The sequence below is a fragment of the Sparus aurata genome, chromosome 10 (genome assembly GCF_900880675.1).
Source record: "Sparus aurata chromosome 10, fSpaAur1.1, whole genome shotgun sequence".
Lineage (NCBI taxonomy): Eukaryota > Metazoa > Chordata > Actinopteri > Spariformes > Sparidae > Sparus > Sparus aurata.
In genome coordinates this window covers 23286139-23302800 of record NC_044196.1, presented here as the reverse complement: position 1 = coordinate 23302800, position 16662 = coordinate 23286139, and the positions used below count along the sequence as shown (strand labels likewise).

At 39.3% G+C, this 16662-nt stretch overlaps 1 protein-coding gene across 1 annotated transcript in view; it reads left to right on the top strand.

Moving 5' to 3' along the window:
- Positions 1-16662, top strand: part of adam19a (ADAM metallopeptidase domain 19a) — a 202218-nt gene that overhangs the window by 161644 nt on the left and 23912 nt on the right. Inside the window, exons 11-16 of the mRNA XM_030431403.1 lie at positions 1373-1515; positions 1974-2151; positions 4678-4767; positions 6533-6728; positions 9185-9293; positions 14303-14507. Of these exons, the coding sequence (XP_030287263.1) occupies positions 1373-1515; positions 1974-2151; positions 4678-4767; positions 6533-6728; positions 9185-9293; positions 14303-14507 (921 nt within the window). The remainder of the gene's footprint in view (positions 1-1372; positions 1516-1973; positions 2152-4677; positions 4768-6532; positions 6729-9184; positions 9294-14302; positions 14508-16662) is intronic.

Sequence of the window (16662 nt, the reverse complement as noted above, 5' to 3'; positions counted from 1 at the left end):
AGTGGACTGAATAGACGCAGCTAGAGAGATCGATAGCTTTTCAAAGCTTGATTAGCGTCTAATAGGCTGTTAGCTCTCCTGTGGGCAGAGGTAACCTGTAGAATCCAAATGTCCCGTCGCTCGACAGAGCTCACCACCACAGAACCAGCACACACTACCCCTGTGGTTTGGCCCTCAGAGCGCCATATAGCATTTCCAGACAGTTAACACATCCCTTTTTTATACAGTATGCATAATTCAAAAGCAGAGCTGAGAGTGAGTGACAGCTTTCAGCAGATCAAAGAGGAGCTGAATTCATCTGAATACTGTCACCAGTGTGTCTTCATGCAGTTCTACTTCTTTGACTGTGACTTTTTTACCTTTGGAACAAGGACATCATAGCTGTTTCTTACTTCCGCAGGAGTGAGGCTACGCATCATTCACTGATTATGTACCTTACTTTTATGGACTCTCTCATTTTCTTTTGCTGCAGTGTGTACCACTGAAAGCTTTTTGGTAGAGTAGGTAAAAACTTTGCTCCACCTTTTTGGTTGAGAACTAAATATATTTGGCAAATAATAAATGGGTTGATTTGATTGAAATGTATGATTTCCAGTGGATCTATCCTCAATGACTTTGGGGATTCCCTTATCTTTTCATTTAGCACCATCATCAGAATGTGTGTTCAATTGCTTGGGTCATGATCAGATAGACAAAAATAACAACAACAAAAATTCCCATCAGCCCTAGCTGTACTTTGTATTGTGTTAGCATGCCAACACAGTAAAGTCAATATGATAAGCATTTTACCTTAGAGTCTTAGCTTAGTGCCTCTTCACACACACTGACTGCAACTGTCCATGTCCATTCCTGTCATCACTCCAGTCTCAAACAGCCATCAAATGACAATTTCTATATTACGTTGCACTGAAGGAACACAGTTGTATGAAGTAGTGGTTTGAAATGTCAGTGGAATCTGTTCAGAGGGCCTTCATGTTTTCAGAAAAGAGGAAGCGTAATGATGTACTGCTGTATTGATAATTTTTTCCTACCTCTAATCAAGAAAGTTGAAAAACAGTATGATGTCATACCATAACAAAAGTGTTCCTCAAGGCCAATTAAGTGGTAATTACATTAATAATTGCAGTTTGTTTTAGGATACTTAATGCCCCACTAAAGCATAATTAAACTGAAATAACAGGCATCTTAAAGTCTTGTGGCCTGTCGTCATGGTCTTTAAGTCAACAGTTTATATATGGCCTGGAACAAATGAAAGCAGGCTTCTTCTTTACTTAGAATCCTATCTAAATGTATACAGTCACGTCTATCAGCCTGCATGTTGTTTGGGTTATTGGAGTCATATAAATGAATCTTCCCTACAATTTGCCAACAGGACCATTCAGAGCTGTCCATCGGCGCTGCGGCCACCATGGCCCACGAGATCGGCCACAACTTCGGTATGAGCCACGACCACGACGGCTGCTGTGTGGAGGCCACCGCTGAGCAGGGAGGCTGTGTGATGGCTGCTGCCACCGGGTGAGCCTCAGGCACACATCAGGCTTCAGCACAACCTGCTCACACTCAGCTGTTGTCGCCAACAGCTTGGGATATGAAAAACACTTTTATCAGCTGAAGGCAAAAACAACTATTACATATTAATGTGGCTGCCTTAAGAAGTTCTCAGATGTAAAATACAAACTTTTGTACTACTTTATTATGACTATAATGGATTTTTTATCACCAGTTTTCATTGAGGTTGTTTTGTTGTCTTTTTCACCAACTTCAAGAGCATGACCAAAAACATAATAAAAGAAAACATTTCCCTGTTGTGAAAGCCTGCATATGCTGTCCCACAATCCCACAAAGCACCACACAGAAACACAAGAAACGGCTGTTTACATCTCAGCAAAACAAGGCAGGGAGAGAATAATTAATGGAATCTATTTTTTGCAAACTCTGCTCCTCTAAAATGTAATGAAAATGTCCCTTTTCAGGCATCCATTCCCACGTGTTTTCAGCAGATGCAGCAAACGAGACCTGGACAGCTATTTCCAGAAGGGAGGGGGCATGTGTCTCTACAACATGCCCAACATGAAGGACCTGGTGGGGGGCAAGAAGTGTGGCAACGGCTTTGTGGAGGACGGAGAAGAGTGTGACTGTGGAGAACCTGACGTGAGCACATTTGTTCATTGAACCCCAAACCCGTCAACCCCGTCGCTTCATAACAGATGATGAATCTACTGATTCTACCATACATTTTTTGGCACGCATCTGCCTATTTCTTACCATACTGTGGTGTTTTAGATTTTTAGAAGGGATTTTTCCAAGACTTCTTAACAATCTGCAGGGACTTTCGATTTTTTATGTGACACCAAACAGTGAAACGGAACTTTAACAGCAAAAATAGACCTCGTGTTTGCTGTGATGTTTACCTACAGTATATCAAGTCAATTTCAAGTTTTTGTCTACTAATTTTCACACTGTACTGAGGAATTTGTGTGTTTCCATTTCATGCCACTTAATACTTGTTGTCCATTACATTTCAGGGGTTAATATATTGGGATTTTAGTTACTAGTTTTTTAGGACTTCACATATCAAAATTTTCCATAAGATAACTTTTATTACTATTTGTTAAGGAATCGTTCAATGTCGCACAGTCATTGCGCTTCAGTGTTGCTTGTCAAAAGATATTAGCTTTTTGTTTTTATAAGGATCTAACAAACAAGACTCAACACATTTATTATATTGCCAACAATCAGCATTAGAGGTGTCGGTCGGTGGATTTTGTACCGTGGGCAGAGCCAAAATAGCTGTTTCCCTTTTCCCGTTTTAGTGCTGTGGCTGTTCTCTGCTGTGCGTGTGTGCTTTGTGTTAACCGAGTTAACCACTACACAAAGTCTGTTTGCCGTCACAGCAGCTCTTTGTTCTTTGGCCCAGGGGCTGTGAGCTGTGAACCCAGGACATCGTTAACAATTCTATCCTCATGTCTCAGTTACATGAAAGAAAACACCTAACGTTATCATAATAAATGTTAAATTTGTGGATGGCTATTGTTAGTACTCACCACCATCAAGCCAGTTTGGCTGCACTCATTCTTGTGCAACTAGCTCTCTAATAGCTTTAGCAATACATCTACACTGAGCAAAAGAATAGGCACAAGGTTTATGATGGGCCTGTCACAGTCACCTTCCAATTTTTCTCTCTTTTTTTATTTTCAGAGTTTTTGATTTATTGATTGCCTTTGAGATGTTAAGAGATATTCGACAAAAAACTGGGATATGAAAATGCTTCTAGAATAATTTAGCAACCTTAACTTGAAAGGAATACCATGTTGTTGTTCTGTTGGGAATGGAAGTAATTTTGAAAATAGCAGTTGGACGGTAGGTCCACTTTGAACCTTTTTCCAGAGTTTGCAAACTCTGCAATGTGGTTGAAAGCTCTCTAAATGCTAGAACGTAGACCTTGGGTTAAAGATTTTAGATGTTGCTGGTGAAAAAATCAGCTGTTTTGAGTCTTTGGCTTCAGGTTTTACCTTGCATTGTGTGGCGTCATTGCAGCCTTATCATTAATGCGCTCTGTGTTGCATTTGTGCAACACAGCTGAAAGATTGCCGAAAGTTTCCTCAAACGGGGATGAAGTGTTTGCGCTCAATAAACCCAGAGGTTGAATAAACCTTCTTTGGTTCAAGCATTCGAGCAAATTGAAAACAGAGGAAACAAACTGGTAGCTGACAGCAGCAGCACAGCTGACGGGCTGTTTTCTATGACTCCCACTCAGACAGTCAAACTCAGACTACTGACAAGCCACCTGTTTTAGCATAGCAAATGAGACAAGCTACAGTGCCAAATGCTGTTTTATACTCTTACCTTGTGATTTCCCACATTGGAGAAAAAATGTAAACTAAATGCAATCCTCTTTTACTTGTTTGGTAAGAAGGGAGGCAGAATCCATTCAAAACTAAATCTTCCACAACCACACATATTTTATAGTGAATCTAGACAGGGAAAGGTTTTAGTTTAAAAATCTAGTAAGACTAGATGAACAGAAGATGGTTGTCAGGAAAGTCACAGAGGGACGTTTCAGTTTTAGAATTCAAATAAGAGTGGCTTGGTGTTGTTGTTGAAAATCTCACTACAAACAAGTCAGTGCTTGTTGTTGTTGTTGTGTTCACCATTAATCCGCTCCCATTCCTTCCCGCTCATATAATTGCCTTTTTTCTCTGGCTTGAGTCAATTCCTCTATTTGTTTTGAGGTTTACCGTCACTTGGCGGAGGGCACCATGGCAATGGGAGATGTTGTTTTTTTGTGTGTAGTGTGACACAAGAGCTTCTTCTTCAGTGCATCATCTGTTGAAATTTTTTAATTTAGACATATTTGTCAATCTTGTAAGATGAAAGTATATACACATACATATATGTGTATATATATATACACATATATGTATATAAACATATATATATATATATATATATATATATATACACATATATATATATACACACACATATATGTATGTGTATATACTTACATCTTACATCTAAAGTCCAAACACTGTTCTTATAAAAGGTTTATACATTTTATGTATAAAGCATTATTAAATAACTTACATTAGTTACATTTTAAAGCCTTGATAAAGGAAGGCTTCAAGCGGTGACTTAGTTGTGATAACAAGTGTGCATTTGTTTGACCATTTACAGGAGTGCACCAATGACTGCTGTAATGCCAATAATTGCACCTTGAAGGAGGAGGCACAGTGTGCCCATGGAGTGTGCTGCGAGGGCTGCAAAGTAAGAAACGCACACACACACGTGCAGGCTGAGTGGACTAGGAGGAAGCTCACCTTGTTTGCAGTAGTATCTCAGTGTCATTAGATAAGTGTCAGTCATCATGTAGCTGTGTTGACATGCTATACGCTCAGTGTGTGTCAGCTTCACAAGAGGGATCATCGTCTTCACATCACACCTACACTTCTCATCTCTGTTTTCATCTCAAAAATAGTATAAACCAGGTGAGTTTGCAAGTTTACCTACCATGATGGCTAATTAGCGATTAGCTTTACTAGCGATTAGCATGCTAATAATATAATACACATTCATGAATATGAGTGCTATTCTTTGTCCATGACAATCTGACAAACACATCAGTAATGGCAAACTAGCTTACATTTAGGATAGCCTATTTAATGTTTAATCTTCAGTGGTGTTAGCTGAGCTGAACTCCACATTACTAACCTGTTAAACATCTGATCTGTTACTCTCTAACCTGTTAGGGCTAGACAGTCATTCCTATGATGGGAATGATTTTGATTACCAACTTGCTCAGCTAGCTACCCATCGAGTTGTGTGTATCATCATCTTACCCAAACATTGGAGTCTCCCCGCTCCACTAAGGCAGCGAATCTATGCCAGTGAATTGACTATGCTGTAATGATTCAGTTCGACTCCCAAGACGATTCTCACCCGACTGGCCAATAGGAACGTGGCCCCGCCCATGACATTATTTTCACAGCGAGACCAAAATCCTGACACCAGAGTAGGAAATTGCATCGAGAGCAAAGACTTAGGTTTTAAGAGAGAGAAGAAAAACGTTTTGAGAGAAACACATTTTTTTAAGAGAAAATGTTTTCACACTGATAGCAAAAAAATATATATTTGAGAGTCCAAAAAAAAGTATTTTGAGAGAGATTGTTTTTTCTCAGAAATCATTTTTAAAATTTCAGATTTATATTTTTGTTATGTTCTATGAGAAAATACTTTCTCTCTTTTAATCTCAAATATTATTATTTTACTATCGGTATGAAAACTTTTTTCTCTCATAAAATGCTTTTTTGCTATCAGTTCGTTCGTTCGTTTTCTTTTCCGCTTTTCCTTCAGGGTTGCGGGATGTTGCCGCTTTTTATCCCCCCGTGGGGGGTTGCGGTGCTTACTGGGGCCAAATCCAGTTTGACTTATGGGCGAAGGCCAGGGTACACCCTGAACGAGTCGCCAGCTCATTGCAGGACCCTTACTGATGGCAGTGGCTGCCCTACAGGGTGCCAACTGCACATCAGGAGCAATTCTGGGGTTCAGTATCTTGCTCAAGGATACTTCAGCATGTAGCTCAGTCCCACCCCAGGGGAGCCGGGGATTCGAACCAGCGACCTTCTGATCACTGGTCCACCAGCTCAACCCACTGAGCTACAGCCGAATGACAAAATTAAAAATCAAAGTTTTATGGACTTAATACCTGAATGTCACAACGTCACTACTGTCATGCAATCTTTTAAAAAAGGAAAAGACGACACTTATGACAAATCACCATATACAAAATCTATATATATATATATATATATATATATATAGATATATATATATATATAGATAGATATAGATAGATATATATATATATTCTCATATCACCATAATGGTGTTATATTAGCTCACATTTCTTTATTTAAGCATATTTTCAAAACTTGCAACTTTCTTCAGTTTTACTACCACTGCTGCGGTTTTCACTTGAATTATACCTCCCTGCCTCCCCCCCTGCTCACTGCTTATTCCCTGTCTCTGCCAGTTGAAGCAGGCAGGTACCATGTGCCGGGGGCCAGCAGGAGCATGCGACCTGCCAGAGTACTGCACAGGGGCCTCTCCTTACTGTCCTGCCAACGTCTACCTGCTGGACGGCTCCTCCTGTCAGTACAGCCTGGCCTACTGCTACAACGGCATGTGCCTCACCCACGAACAGCAATGCCTGCAGCTTTGGGGCTACGGTAATGAGATGACCATATACTTAAACCATTCACTCAGTATTTCAGGGATGTATTGACTGGTGTTGAACCTTTATTAAAACAGTATAAAATTAGGGATTTACCGACAGAGCTGTGTTACGAAGACAGAATCATTACTGGTGGTTAAAAATGCTTACAGACCTGACAGTACTTCTACTATAGTGTATGTCAGAGTTGGTTAATACAATGAACAACATGAGCTGTGAATAGTCTGTCAAAATAAACACTCATCAAAGCAAGACATATTTGTTCTTTTTCCTCTCAGATGTGAAAGCTGCTTTCACAAGCATGACAGTGTTTGTACAGCAGCACAGTAGAGCTCAGCAGATAAAAGAGACACACTGACTTTTAACGTGAATCATTTTATTTTATTGTTCAGCTTCTTCTTTCTTCTTTTTCTTTCCTTTTTTTTTGTTTTACATAACTACAAACAATGCTTTTCTTTGACAGTACTGTGTCAGGAGAAAGCTGAGAGTTTGAGAGTAGAACCTCTACCTTTAACCCTTACATCATGCTAGAAAAGTTGTGATATTGAGGAAAAAAGATTACATTATGACAATGAAGTTAGAGGGGAAAAAAGGACACTAGATTAGAAGAAAATTATAATATTAATTATCAGTGATATGAATAATACAATCTCTATAATATTCTCAAATATTTGTGTTATTATTTGCATTTGGACATTTTCATCGAACATCCAGAAGGTTGTAATTTTCAGATTTTTTTTTTAACTGCTTAGAGAGTTGTTGATTCATCCGTATGATTGCTTTGAAGGCTGCAAATTGTGCTTCTGTGTTAGTTAAAGATGTCCAGCCTGTTACTCAGGCTAGTCCTTTTAATATCTCCTTATGGATATAATTGTGCCCTACCTTAATGAGGTTAGGGTTAATAGACCATATCTAAGTCCTTAAAGGCTTGAGCAAGAATGGGTTTTTAGCTCCAAGGCAGTTATTTTGGGCTGATAAGACCAAGCCCCTATCTTAAATCAACATGGGAGAGCCAGAACTAACAAACAAGACTTTATTATTGTATGGTTGAATAAACTCACCTTTCTTGTAATCCTATGCATTAGCGTGATATCCTCCTTTTTAATGCTTATTAGAAGTCTATCTGCAACTGTACCAAATTGGTTGAAACTGTTGTGAATCTCCACTGTGTACTCATTTCAGTTCAGCAGCACAGTTGGGAGGGGGCAGGATGCTTTTTATACAACTGCAATTTCTGGCACTTTTTTGGCACACAGAAGAAACTGACAAACACTTATCAAATGACCACTTGCCAAATGAACAGCAACTGAAAAGATGATAGTAAATGAAAGTCTGGAAGGACATTGGGCCATCTCTTGAGGTAAAGCGAAATATTTCATAACTCATTAGCTAGCATTCTGCCACAACCTCAGTAAATGTGTGTGCATTGATATTTAGGAAGTAGTTTATGCCTTTCCTATCATATCGTGTAACACTCTCAAACAGTAATGTTAGCTATGGTAAGAAGTGGTTGAATGCTAATGTTAGCTGTTAAATCTAACAGGATTTGATAGCATAACAAATGTTTTACCTTGAAATATAGCCTGATGTCCATCACTGTAAATTGTCTTTTCAGTTGCTGTACAATCCGGAAGTGGTGAAGTGATAACAATTTGACATATTTTCTGCGTTTATTGGACTTGCAACCTGGTACACAGTGTTATGATATTTCAGCTTCCCACCCTGACTATGATGTCAGAGGACTTCCACTGATCGAGCCGGCTATCTCCCAGTTTATGGCAAGGCTAACTTGGAAATAATGGGGATAAAATAATCGAATTGTGTGGTTCTTCTAGAATTTCCGAATTTGATTGGCCTGAATGGATCAAATTATGATGGTGAAACGAGTCATATTGCAAGGGGTTGTAATGCTCCAAAGAATAATCTTTTCATAATGTAAGCTTTTGGGGAAGCGTTTTTCTGGGCCGCAGTGCGTCACAAAGTTTGGCCTCTGTGAAAACTGGTTTCAAAGCCTGCCACTTTTCCTGGCAGCTTGCATGTAACAGGGTTTTGGTAAGAAGTTGCATTAGTTTAGGGTAAGTGTAGCTAATAAACTGGTACATAATTAATAATGATAATATTATATAATTAACAATAATCCCAGCTGACCCTTGCTTTGACACCAAACAACCTCATCCCTAAAATGTCTTGCTCAGAATCTCTTGTTTTCCGCATCTCCTTGTATCTCTTACTCACCATACTGTGTGTATGGTGGGCGCTGTGATCTTCATGATCATGTCTGCAATAGATAAGCAGGTGGGTGGGAGCACCATTAGCTGCATCTATCTGATGCCAAGAGATTTGTGAGTCAGCATGTTAACATTTGTTTTCCTTGGAGGACAATGCAAATATTGTTAGCCACGTGTAAACAGCCGGAGCCTAGAGGGCTGATGGGATACGTTGTGTTTCTAGGAGCCCGACCAGCCCATGATGCCTGCTTTGAAGATGTCAACGCAGCAGGGAATGCTTTTGGGAACTGTGGTAAAGATGAACATGGCAACTACATGAAGTGTGAGAAAAGGTAAGAGATCCTGGTGATACTGACTCGTCGATTTTCATACATTCAAAAATATCACTAATGCAATACTGTAGAAGTCCAAATTACCAAATGTCCAATTAAATTTTAGCATCATCATTCAAACATTCAAACATACTTTTGTCTCATCGGACTTCTGCCTTTTGCTGACCAAAATAAAAGTTTGAACCAATATTAATAACCTAACTATCTTTGTAAGTCATCCTCGCCATGCTGTGTACATGCGTTCAAACCAAGAGACCCGTCAAAACACCAACTTTTGTCACCAAAATAACGCTTATTCATAGTAGATGATAGAACTCTTTACTGGGACAAGTGATACTGTATTAGGTAATTATAAGTCATTATTATTAGGGGTGCTTCCTTCAGGCTTTTTGAGGTATTACAGATTTCTTGAAATGGTATCGTGTCGATATCAATCACAGATCAGAATGTTGTCTCTTTACTTTAATTGCTATGTATGTTACATGGTGAAGTCACCACTACAATGTTGAGGAAATACATTATTGTGTTATCTTGCTCTATTCAAGGAAATACATTTATAACAAAATAAAAAAGTTACATTGTTTGATTTTCAGTTGTCTCGGTCTTTGTGCTGAGGTCTGGTCACCTGGTCACTGATTGTATCTGTTTACTTTCATCTTGAAAGAGAAGTAAGTAAGTAAGTAAGTAAGTAAGTAAGCTTTATTTGTACAGCGCCTTTCACAGACCAGGGTCACAAAGCGCTTTAACAACAAAAACAATACACAGTTAAAAAAAAACTGTGGACATGTAAACTGTCAAGTGTCTGTAACTCCAAACTATAATCGGTTTAAGTACTTCAGAACATTTATTTAATGTAATGTTGTCACATTACCTGCAGTTCATATTCCCCTTAATATTCCTCTGAGCAGAAACTCTATACCCTGCTGTGTTTTTAGCTCAGCCCTAAGCCATTAGCCCTGTTAGCTGTTAGGTCCCTAAGCCAAACACACCACAACACTCTCCTACTCCCTTCCTAAAACAGATTTGTTGTGCCCTCTTGATTTAACGAGGCTCTGTGTAACTTCTGTGTTGTGCTGGGAGCTGGTTGTTAGTTTGTTAGTGACACCATTTCTAACCTATCATTAGTTGCTGTTGCTCTCTGTTGGCACAGTGGAGAGAGGCGCTGAGACATGGCGCTCAAGAGCGTGCATAAAGTCACATCCTTTGGACTGTCACAGAAGTGCCGGCCCAAGTCCTTTACAAGAAACCCAGAGTACAGCAGCTTTAAACAGCCTCAACACATCATCAACTTGTTTTTCACTGGTCAAAAATCCCACTTTAACCCTGCTAAGTTTGAACTTTTGTGCAATAAGAATGTGTAAACTTGGCATTTACACCCGGGTCAATTGACTCTGCAGTAGACACCTCAGTTTTTATCATCTCAGCTTGGCTCGGCTTTGATCTAAACATAAGATCTGGGTGAATGTGCAAACCATCAGGTGAAGTGATGACGCATTATCAACATCCGGAGGTGGCGCATTAATAAGGGAGGAATTGGGGCGCCGTTTAGCTCAGTTGGTTAAGAAGGCATCCCATGTACAGAGGCTTTGTCCTCGCTGCAGTAGACCCAGGTTTGACTCCCGGCCTGGGTCCCTTTGCTGCGTGTCACTCCCCCTCTCTCTCATCCTGTTTCCTGTGCAAGTCTTCAGCTGTGCTATCAATAAAGCCAAAAGGCCAAAAAAAATTTTAAAAATTAAGGAGGAATTTGGGATGTGGTCTATTAAGGACGTTTTATTACTGGAGACAGTGTTGGGAAAAGAGCCCTGTTCATTCCTATGAAAGCTGCTCAGTGGTGTTCTGAAACCTAAAAAGCTCGACTTCCCGGGCATGAAAATATTTGGATCACCGAACAAGCGGGCTAGCTTACTGTTTAGTGCCTGGCTTACTTGAATGGGGATACATTAATTTAATCGTGTGGCTCTTCTAGATTCTCCAAATGTTATTGGACCCAGTGGCTCCAATTCTGACAGTGAAATGAGTCATTTCGCAGGGGTTGTGATGCTCAAAAGAATGTATCCACCGTTTTACAGACACCTCTTTCACAATGGGTCTATTGCCGTTTTCTCTTCTGTTACAACTGTTTGTGTGATCGTGACATGAAATATTACTTCAGTGACATACAACTTAACACTTCAGAAAAAAAATCACAGACAGACTGCCTGGCCTGTGGGAAGTGGGAATGGGATTAATAGGTGATTTTTAGCTGATTGACCCTTGTTAAGACCCACTCATTTTCGTGGAAAAGCGGCAAAAGGGGCCACTAAAAGAGACAGGTAAGGTTACATTACAATCTGCTTCCATATTGTCATTAAAAGAGTGATAAATGCAATCAAATCATACAAACCAGTAAGCCAGTTGTGACTGAGAAAAGAATGGACCAGTACCGCAGGATTTTTCAGATATTATTCTTAGGTCAAGCGCTGAATAGTCAGCCAGTGATTGTTACTAGCAATGACACAGCACTGTCCACAGAGATAACCATGGTAACAGCAAGAGAAGACCTGCTCCGTTGTAGTCAGCACTTGGTTTGGTTTATTTGATTTGCTAAGCGATGTCTCTTTTCTTCCCAAACACATCCCTCCCCAACTGGGGGAGGCCAAGCCCTGGAATATGCTTTTAACTAATAATGTGACAGTGAATCAATCAATAGATTTTGATTGGGACCTAAGTTTAAAAGTGAAAGGACAGAGGATTATCACCAGTTCTGCGGCTATTTTTATCTCAATTTTTAGTTTTTACGGCCCAAGTCTTGTCATCAACACAGCTGTTTTCAGTTAAAATGTTACAAAGCTTTACACCTACTGTACACATTCTACCCAGCACCAGCAGATAGATAATGATAAGTGAATAGCTAGTTAACACAATGGAGCATTTAGCATCCTAATTGGGAGATATTTTCCCCCATAAGAGGGTGTAGACCAAAATCAAAGTCCCGGTTTCTTCCTATCACAGTTTAATTCTATAGTCATGTACTCATTTTCTCTCCAAAATCTCATGTACTGTTAGCAAGCACACTCTTGCTGAGGTGTCATGCATCCTAGCACACACACTGTAAGGCCCTTTGTACATTATAAACACAGGCCTCTGAGAGACAGTTTCCCTGGAACAGTGCCAGAGCTAATTAGTGGAGCCAAATTAGCAATTTAGCCATGTAAATGAGGCTGTGGATTAAGGTGGTTCACGACTGCCTCGTATGATCCACCAATGCCCAAATCCATTACAGAGTCCCATAGGAGTCATTAGAGTGTTTTCTGGTCGCAGTGAGTCACAGGGCTGATTAGAGGATATGTAAATGAACTATCTGCTTGTTATTAAGACATGTGAATAATCTACACACTGCCTGCCGCTATCCGTCCATCATTCTGTAATCCTCCTCATTGTTTTCCTTCTGATAGGCTTTGTGTGTGTGTGTGTTTGTGTGTGTGTGTGTGTGTGTGTGTGTGTGTGTGTGTGTGTGTGTGTGTGTGTGTGTGTGTGTGTGTGTGTGTGTGTGTGTGTGAGTGTGTTACTAGTTTAAATTTCCATATTAATCTGAAAGATATGGCTGTTGATAAAACACACCCCCTGTTCCAAAAAGTTGACAAGCATCAAAATGCAGCTATTTTCTAACAAAATGTGTTTTCTGACAACAGTTTAAGTCAATTAACTTTTTAAGAGCCCATGTAATATTATTATTTATACATCATCAATATCACTACAATATAAAGTAGAGACTTAAAATGTTCAATTAGTCAGATATCTGGGGATATGTATAATATCTTTTTACTCGTCAGTCCTTGTAGAATGAATAAAGAGTGTATTACATTTTTGAGTCACAAATAAGAAATTAGCATTAAAGACAATTAGGGAAATTATAATAAGTTAATTTTAAAGACTACTTATAAATTGAAATTACTAATTTGCTTTTGTTTTAGTAGATTAGAAACTCTAAATTAAAAAAACACCTTAGAGAACTGAGAGTGAAAAGGGTAGTTTGAATGTTAATACAGACTACAGAATGTTAACACAAAACTGGAAAGATTCGATAACAGACATTGCAAAGAGAGTCCGTAATTTCGTCCTGGATGGCAAACACACATACACACATTGTTGTGGCTAGTAAACAAAATTTTACAAAATTCTTTGTAAAATGCCAGGTGAAAATTTCACTCACACAGGGCCTGGACACAAGTGATATTAGATACTAGATTTCTTTTTGGCCTCAAATCCCACAAAACACCAAAACCAACAATGTGTTTATCTAAGTGTCTGTGTCTCTCAGCACTAAACCCATTAGCTCCTGTGACTATATAACTATTTAAAGATGCCTTACAAATATAGAACTTAATTACCTTAAATGGCTCAGTGATTTCATAAAACAGTCACTGTAGTTTATTTTGTGTAATGTTAATGTATAGTTTAAGAAATGTGCATTCGTTGATGATTAATTAGAAGGAATGAGTCATAATAAACTACAGTGTGTGTGTTCCTGATAATAAAGAAACATGTCAGCAAGTGCAACAGCATGTCTCACTGATGTCTTTTTTGACAACGATTAAACTCTATGGCACAAAAAGCAGACGATTCTTGCCTCAGATTTTGGATATATTCGTTGTTGGTTTGACTCTGGGATTCGGTTATAATCAGATGAACATAAAATATTCGCAGACATGAATGAGGAATTATGGTTTGAATGACACTCCAATTAATCCCATAAACACCTTCTATCATGTGCTGGATCTCCTGTTAATTCACGATACAGATTTGTAGTTTGTCTGATGAATATGGGTAAAGAGATAAGGGTCTTGCTCCTCTTGCTACTCCCTGCTGCTTCATTGGAGCTGCTCAGTGGCTACCCAGACTTGCTGTGACTGTGTGGAGCAGTAGACTGTGAAACAGAGGTGGAGAAAAGCCTATACGGAGCTCTAGTGACTCGCACCTAAAAAGTCAAGACTAAATGTTTCTTTGTGTGTGCTTGTATTTCTGTGCAGTGATGCCAAATGTGGAAAGATCCAGTGCCACAGTGCTGCCAAGAAACCCAAAGGCACTAACGCCGTGTCCATCGATACAACCATCAAGACAGGCGGCATTGAGGTGAAGTGCCGCGGCACCTACGTCTACAGCACCCAAGACGGCCAGGGTGACTTGCCCGATCCCGGCCTCGTAATGACCGGTACCAAGTGTGGTGAGGGCAAGGTTGGTGCACACTGGGCTGGACTTTAGAGTCTATAGAAGAATCAGTCAAATGAGTGGTGTAACTGAGTAATATTGCTATTATGATGATATTATTATGAGTTATTATCATACTTTAAAGTGGAATACTAGTATTTTTTAATAACCTAGTTGTGATATTTACATTTAGGTGTTTTGCTAAATCGGTTCAGTAGATCTGTTCAGCTAGCAACCGTGATACAGCTGCAGTTGCTGCGACATAATCCCTTGGGGCAACTACCACTGTCCAAGTTACGTCCACTGAAAATGCTTGTTTTTTTTAAACTCACTGAGCTGAGATATGTATTCTAAGTTTGAGTGGGGAGTGACCATAAGGCTAACAGGGTTTGTGATCAATACCTGCACTTGACTCAAAAATTACTGTGTGTGGCCTCCTGCCGAGAACACGAACACCTGTCTGATATTTTGAACGGGCCAGCAATTGAAGAGGGTGCAGGGAGAAGGCAACTGGCAGCGCAGCGCATTTCAGTCACAAAGGACTCAAAGCTGTGTTCTCAAGCCAACAAAATCAAATGCCAGAGCAGTGTTTGTGCTCTGCTATCTGCACACTGATGGAGCGCCTCTTCACTTGACTTTTTTTTGGGGGGGATCCCTCCTCGAGTGTGTTTGCTTACTCTTCTGCTATGATCCTGTTTGTTCAGGCTATCACAGCTCATGGGTGAGGAGACATAAAAGTTCCTGTTGAAGCGAACAGTGTGTCTACATGCACCAATACATTTGAGGTTGTGGCATATGTAGCTGCATGATGTGGACTGAAGCTGGCTTTCCAGTTCCAGTTTGGCAAAATTATTTAAAGTTCCATGGCTAACAAATCTGTTGAATATTTTATACCTTGCAGCCCTGTGTCATTAGCAAAAAACAGTGTGCAAAACATTCAGGCTTCACAAGATTAATGTTAATTAAGTGAAACATTTTGTTATACAAGTATTTTTATTAGAAATGTTTACAGCAACAATATATTTAGTTAAAAAAATATTTTCCCTTTGTTTTCTTCCTTTCCCACAAGTTGAAACCTACAAAGACTGGGCAAACAATGCACAGTGACTCATTTTCAAAAACACACAGGTAGTTGTTAGTTTCAGTAGTCAAGAAAGACCACATACTGAATAACTGTGTAAATAAAGAGAAGGTATGCTGTAATCATGGGTAGGCTATGATTACTGTCGCAGTGCAATGAAATTGCCAGAATTCTGTGTGAACATGAGGGATTTTTCTGACAAAACAGGAACATTTAGCTGCTTTTGACTGCAATCCACATAGAAACAAATCAGTTTAGAATTGTTCAACACTACACACTGATTTTATCTGTCAATTGTCAACAGCTACACAGACTGGAGCAGACCTTGTCTGACAAATATAATGATACGATAATAATGTGTGTTCCTGCCTCAACTTGCCAGAATTAATCTTGGCTAATAGCGGACGTGTTTTCCTCAAGTGGTTGTCTGTTCTGGATCAGAGATAGCTTGTTCAAGAAAAGAAGCAGCCCTCCACAATTGCATTTTGCCTTTTTGCAGTTCAGCAGAACAAACAAAGTGGTGAATCTTCTTCAGTGAAATAATCTTCTCACATTGGGTTTAAGACTAAAAATCAACCAGTTTAATGTTAATATCTGTTCTAAAAATATTTTGAGGACCACCAGTATTTGGATCAAGTAGCTTGTGAACATTAAGATGTGCAAAAGTATGTAGGCTATACCTAATACACCTAATGAATTTATTACCTCCACCAAGGAGGTAATGTTTTTTTACCGGTGCCCATTTGTTTGTTTGTTTGTTTGATCATTACACAAAATCTACAGAATTTATTTCCAACACCTTGGATGGTGAATTAGTTTCAGCCCATAATAGATCACATGAACTTTTGGTGTGGATGAAGGGACATATCTATGGATTTCTTTCTCATTTCTTTAACATTGTGAGAATTTTCAAATGTTTTGTTAATTTTTGGGGAATGATGCATGGATCTTGATGAAAAACATCAGGCGTATTTATGTGGCTGGCGTCTACGGGGACTGTTTGCGGAGGTATGCGTTCTGCTGAGTATAATTCTATTTATATTTATTAATGTAACAAGGAAAAGTGGACGAACATGTGTAGAAAACTTCACTTATTCCAAG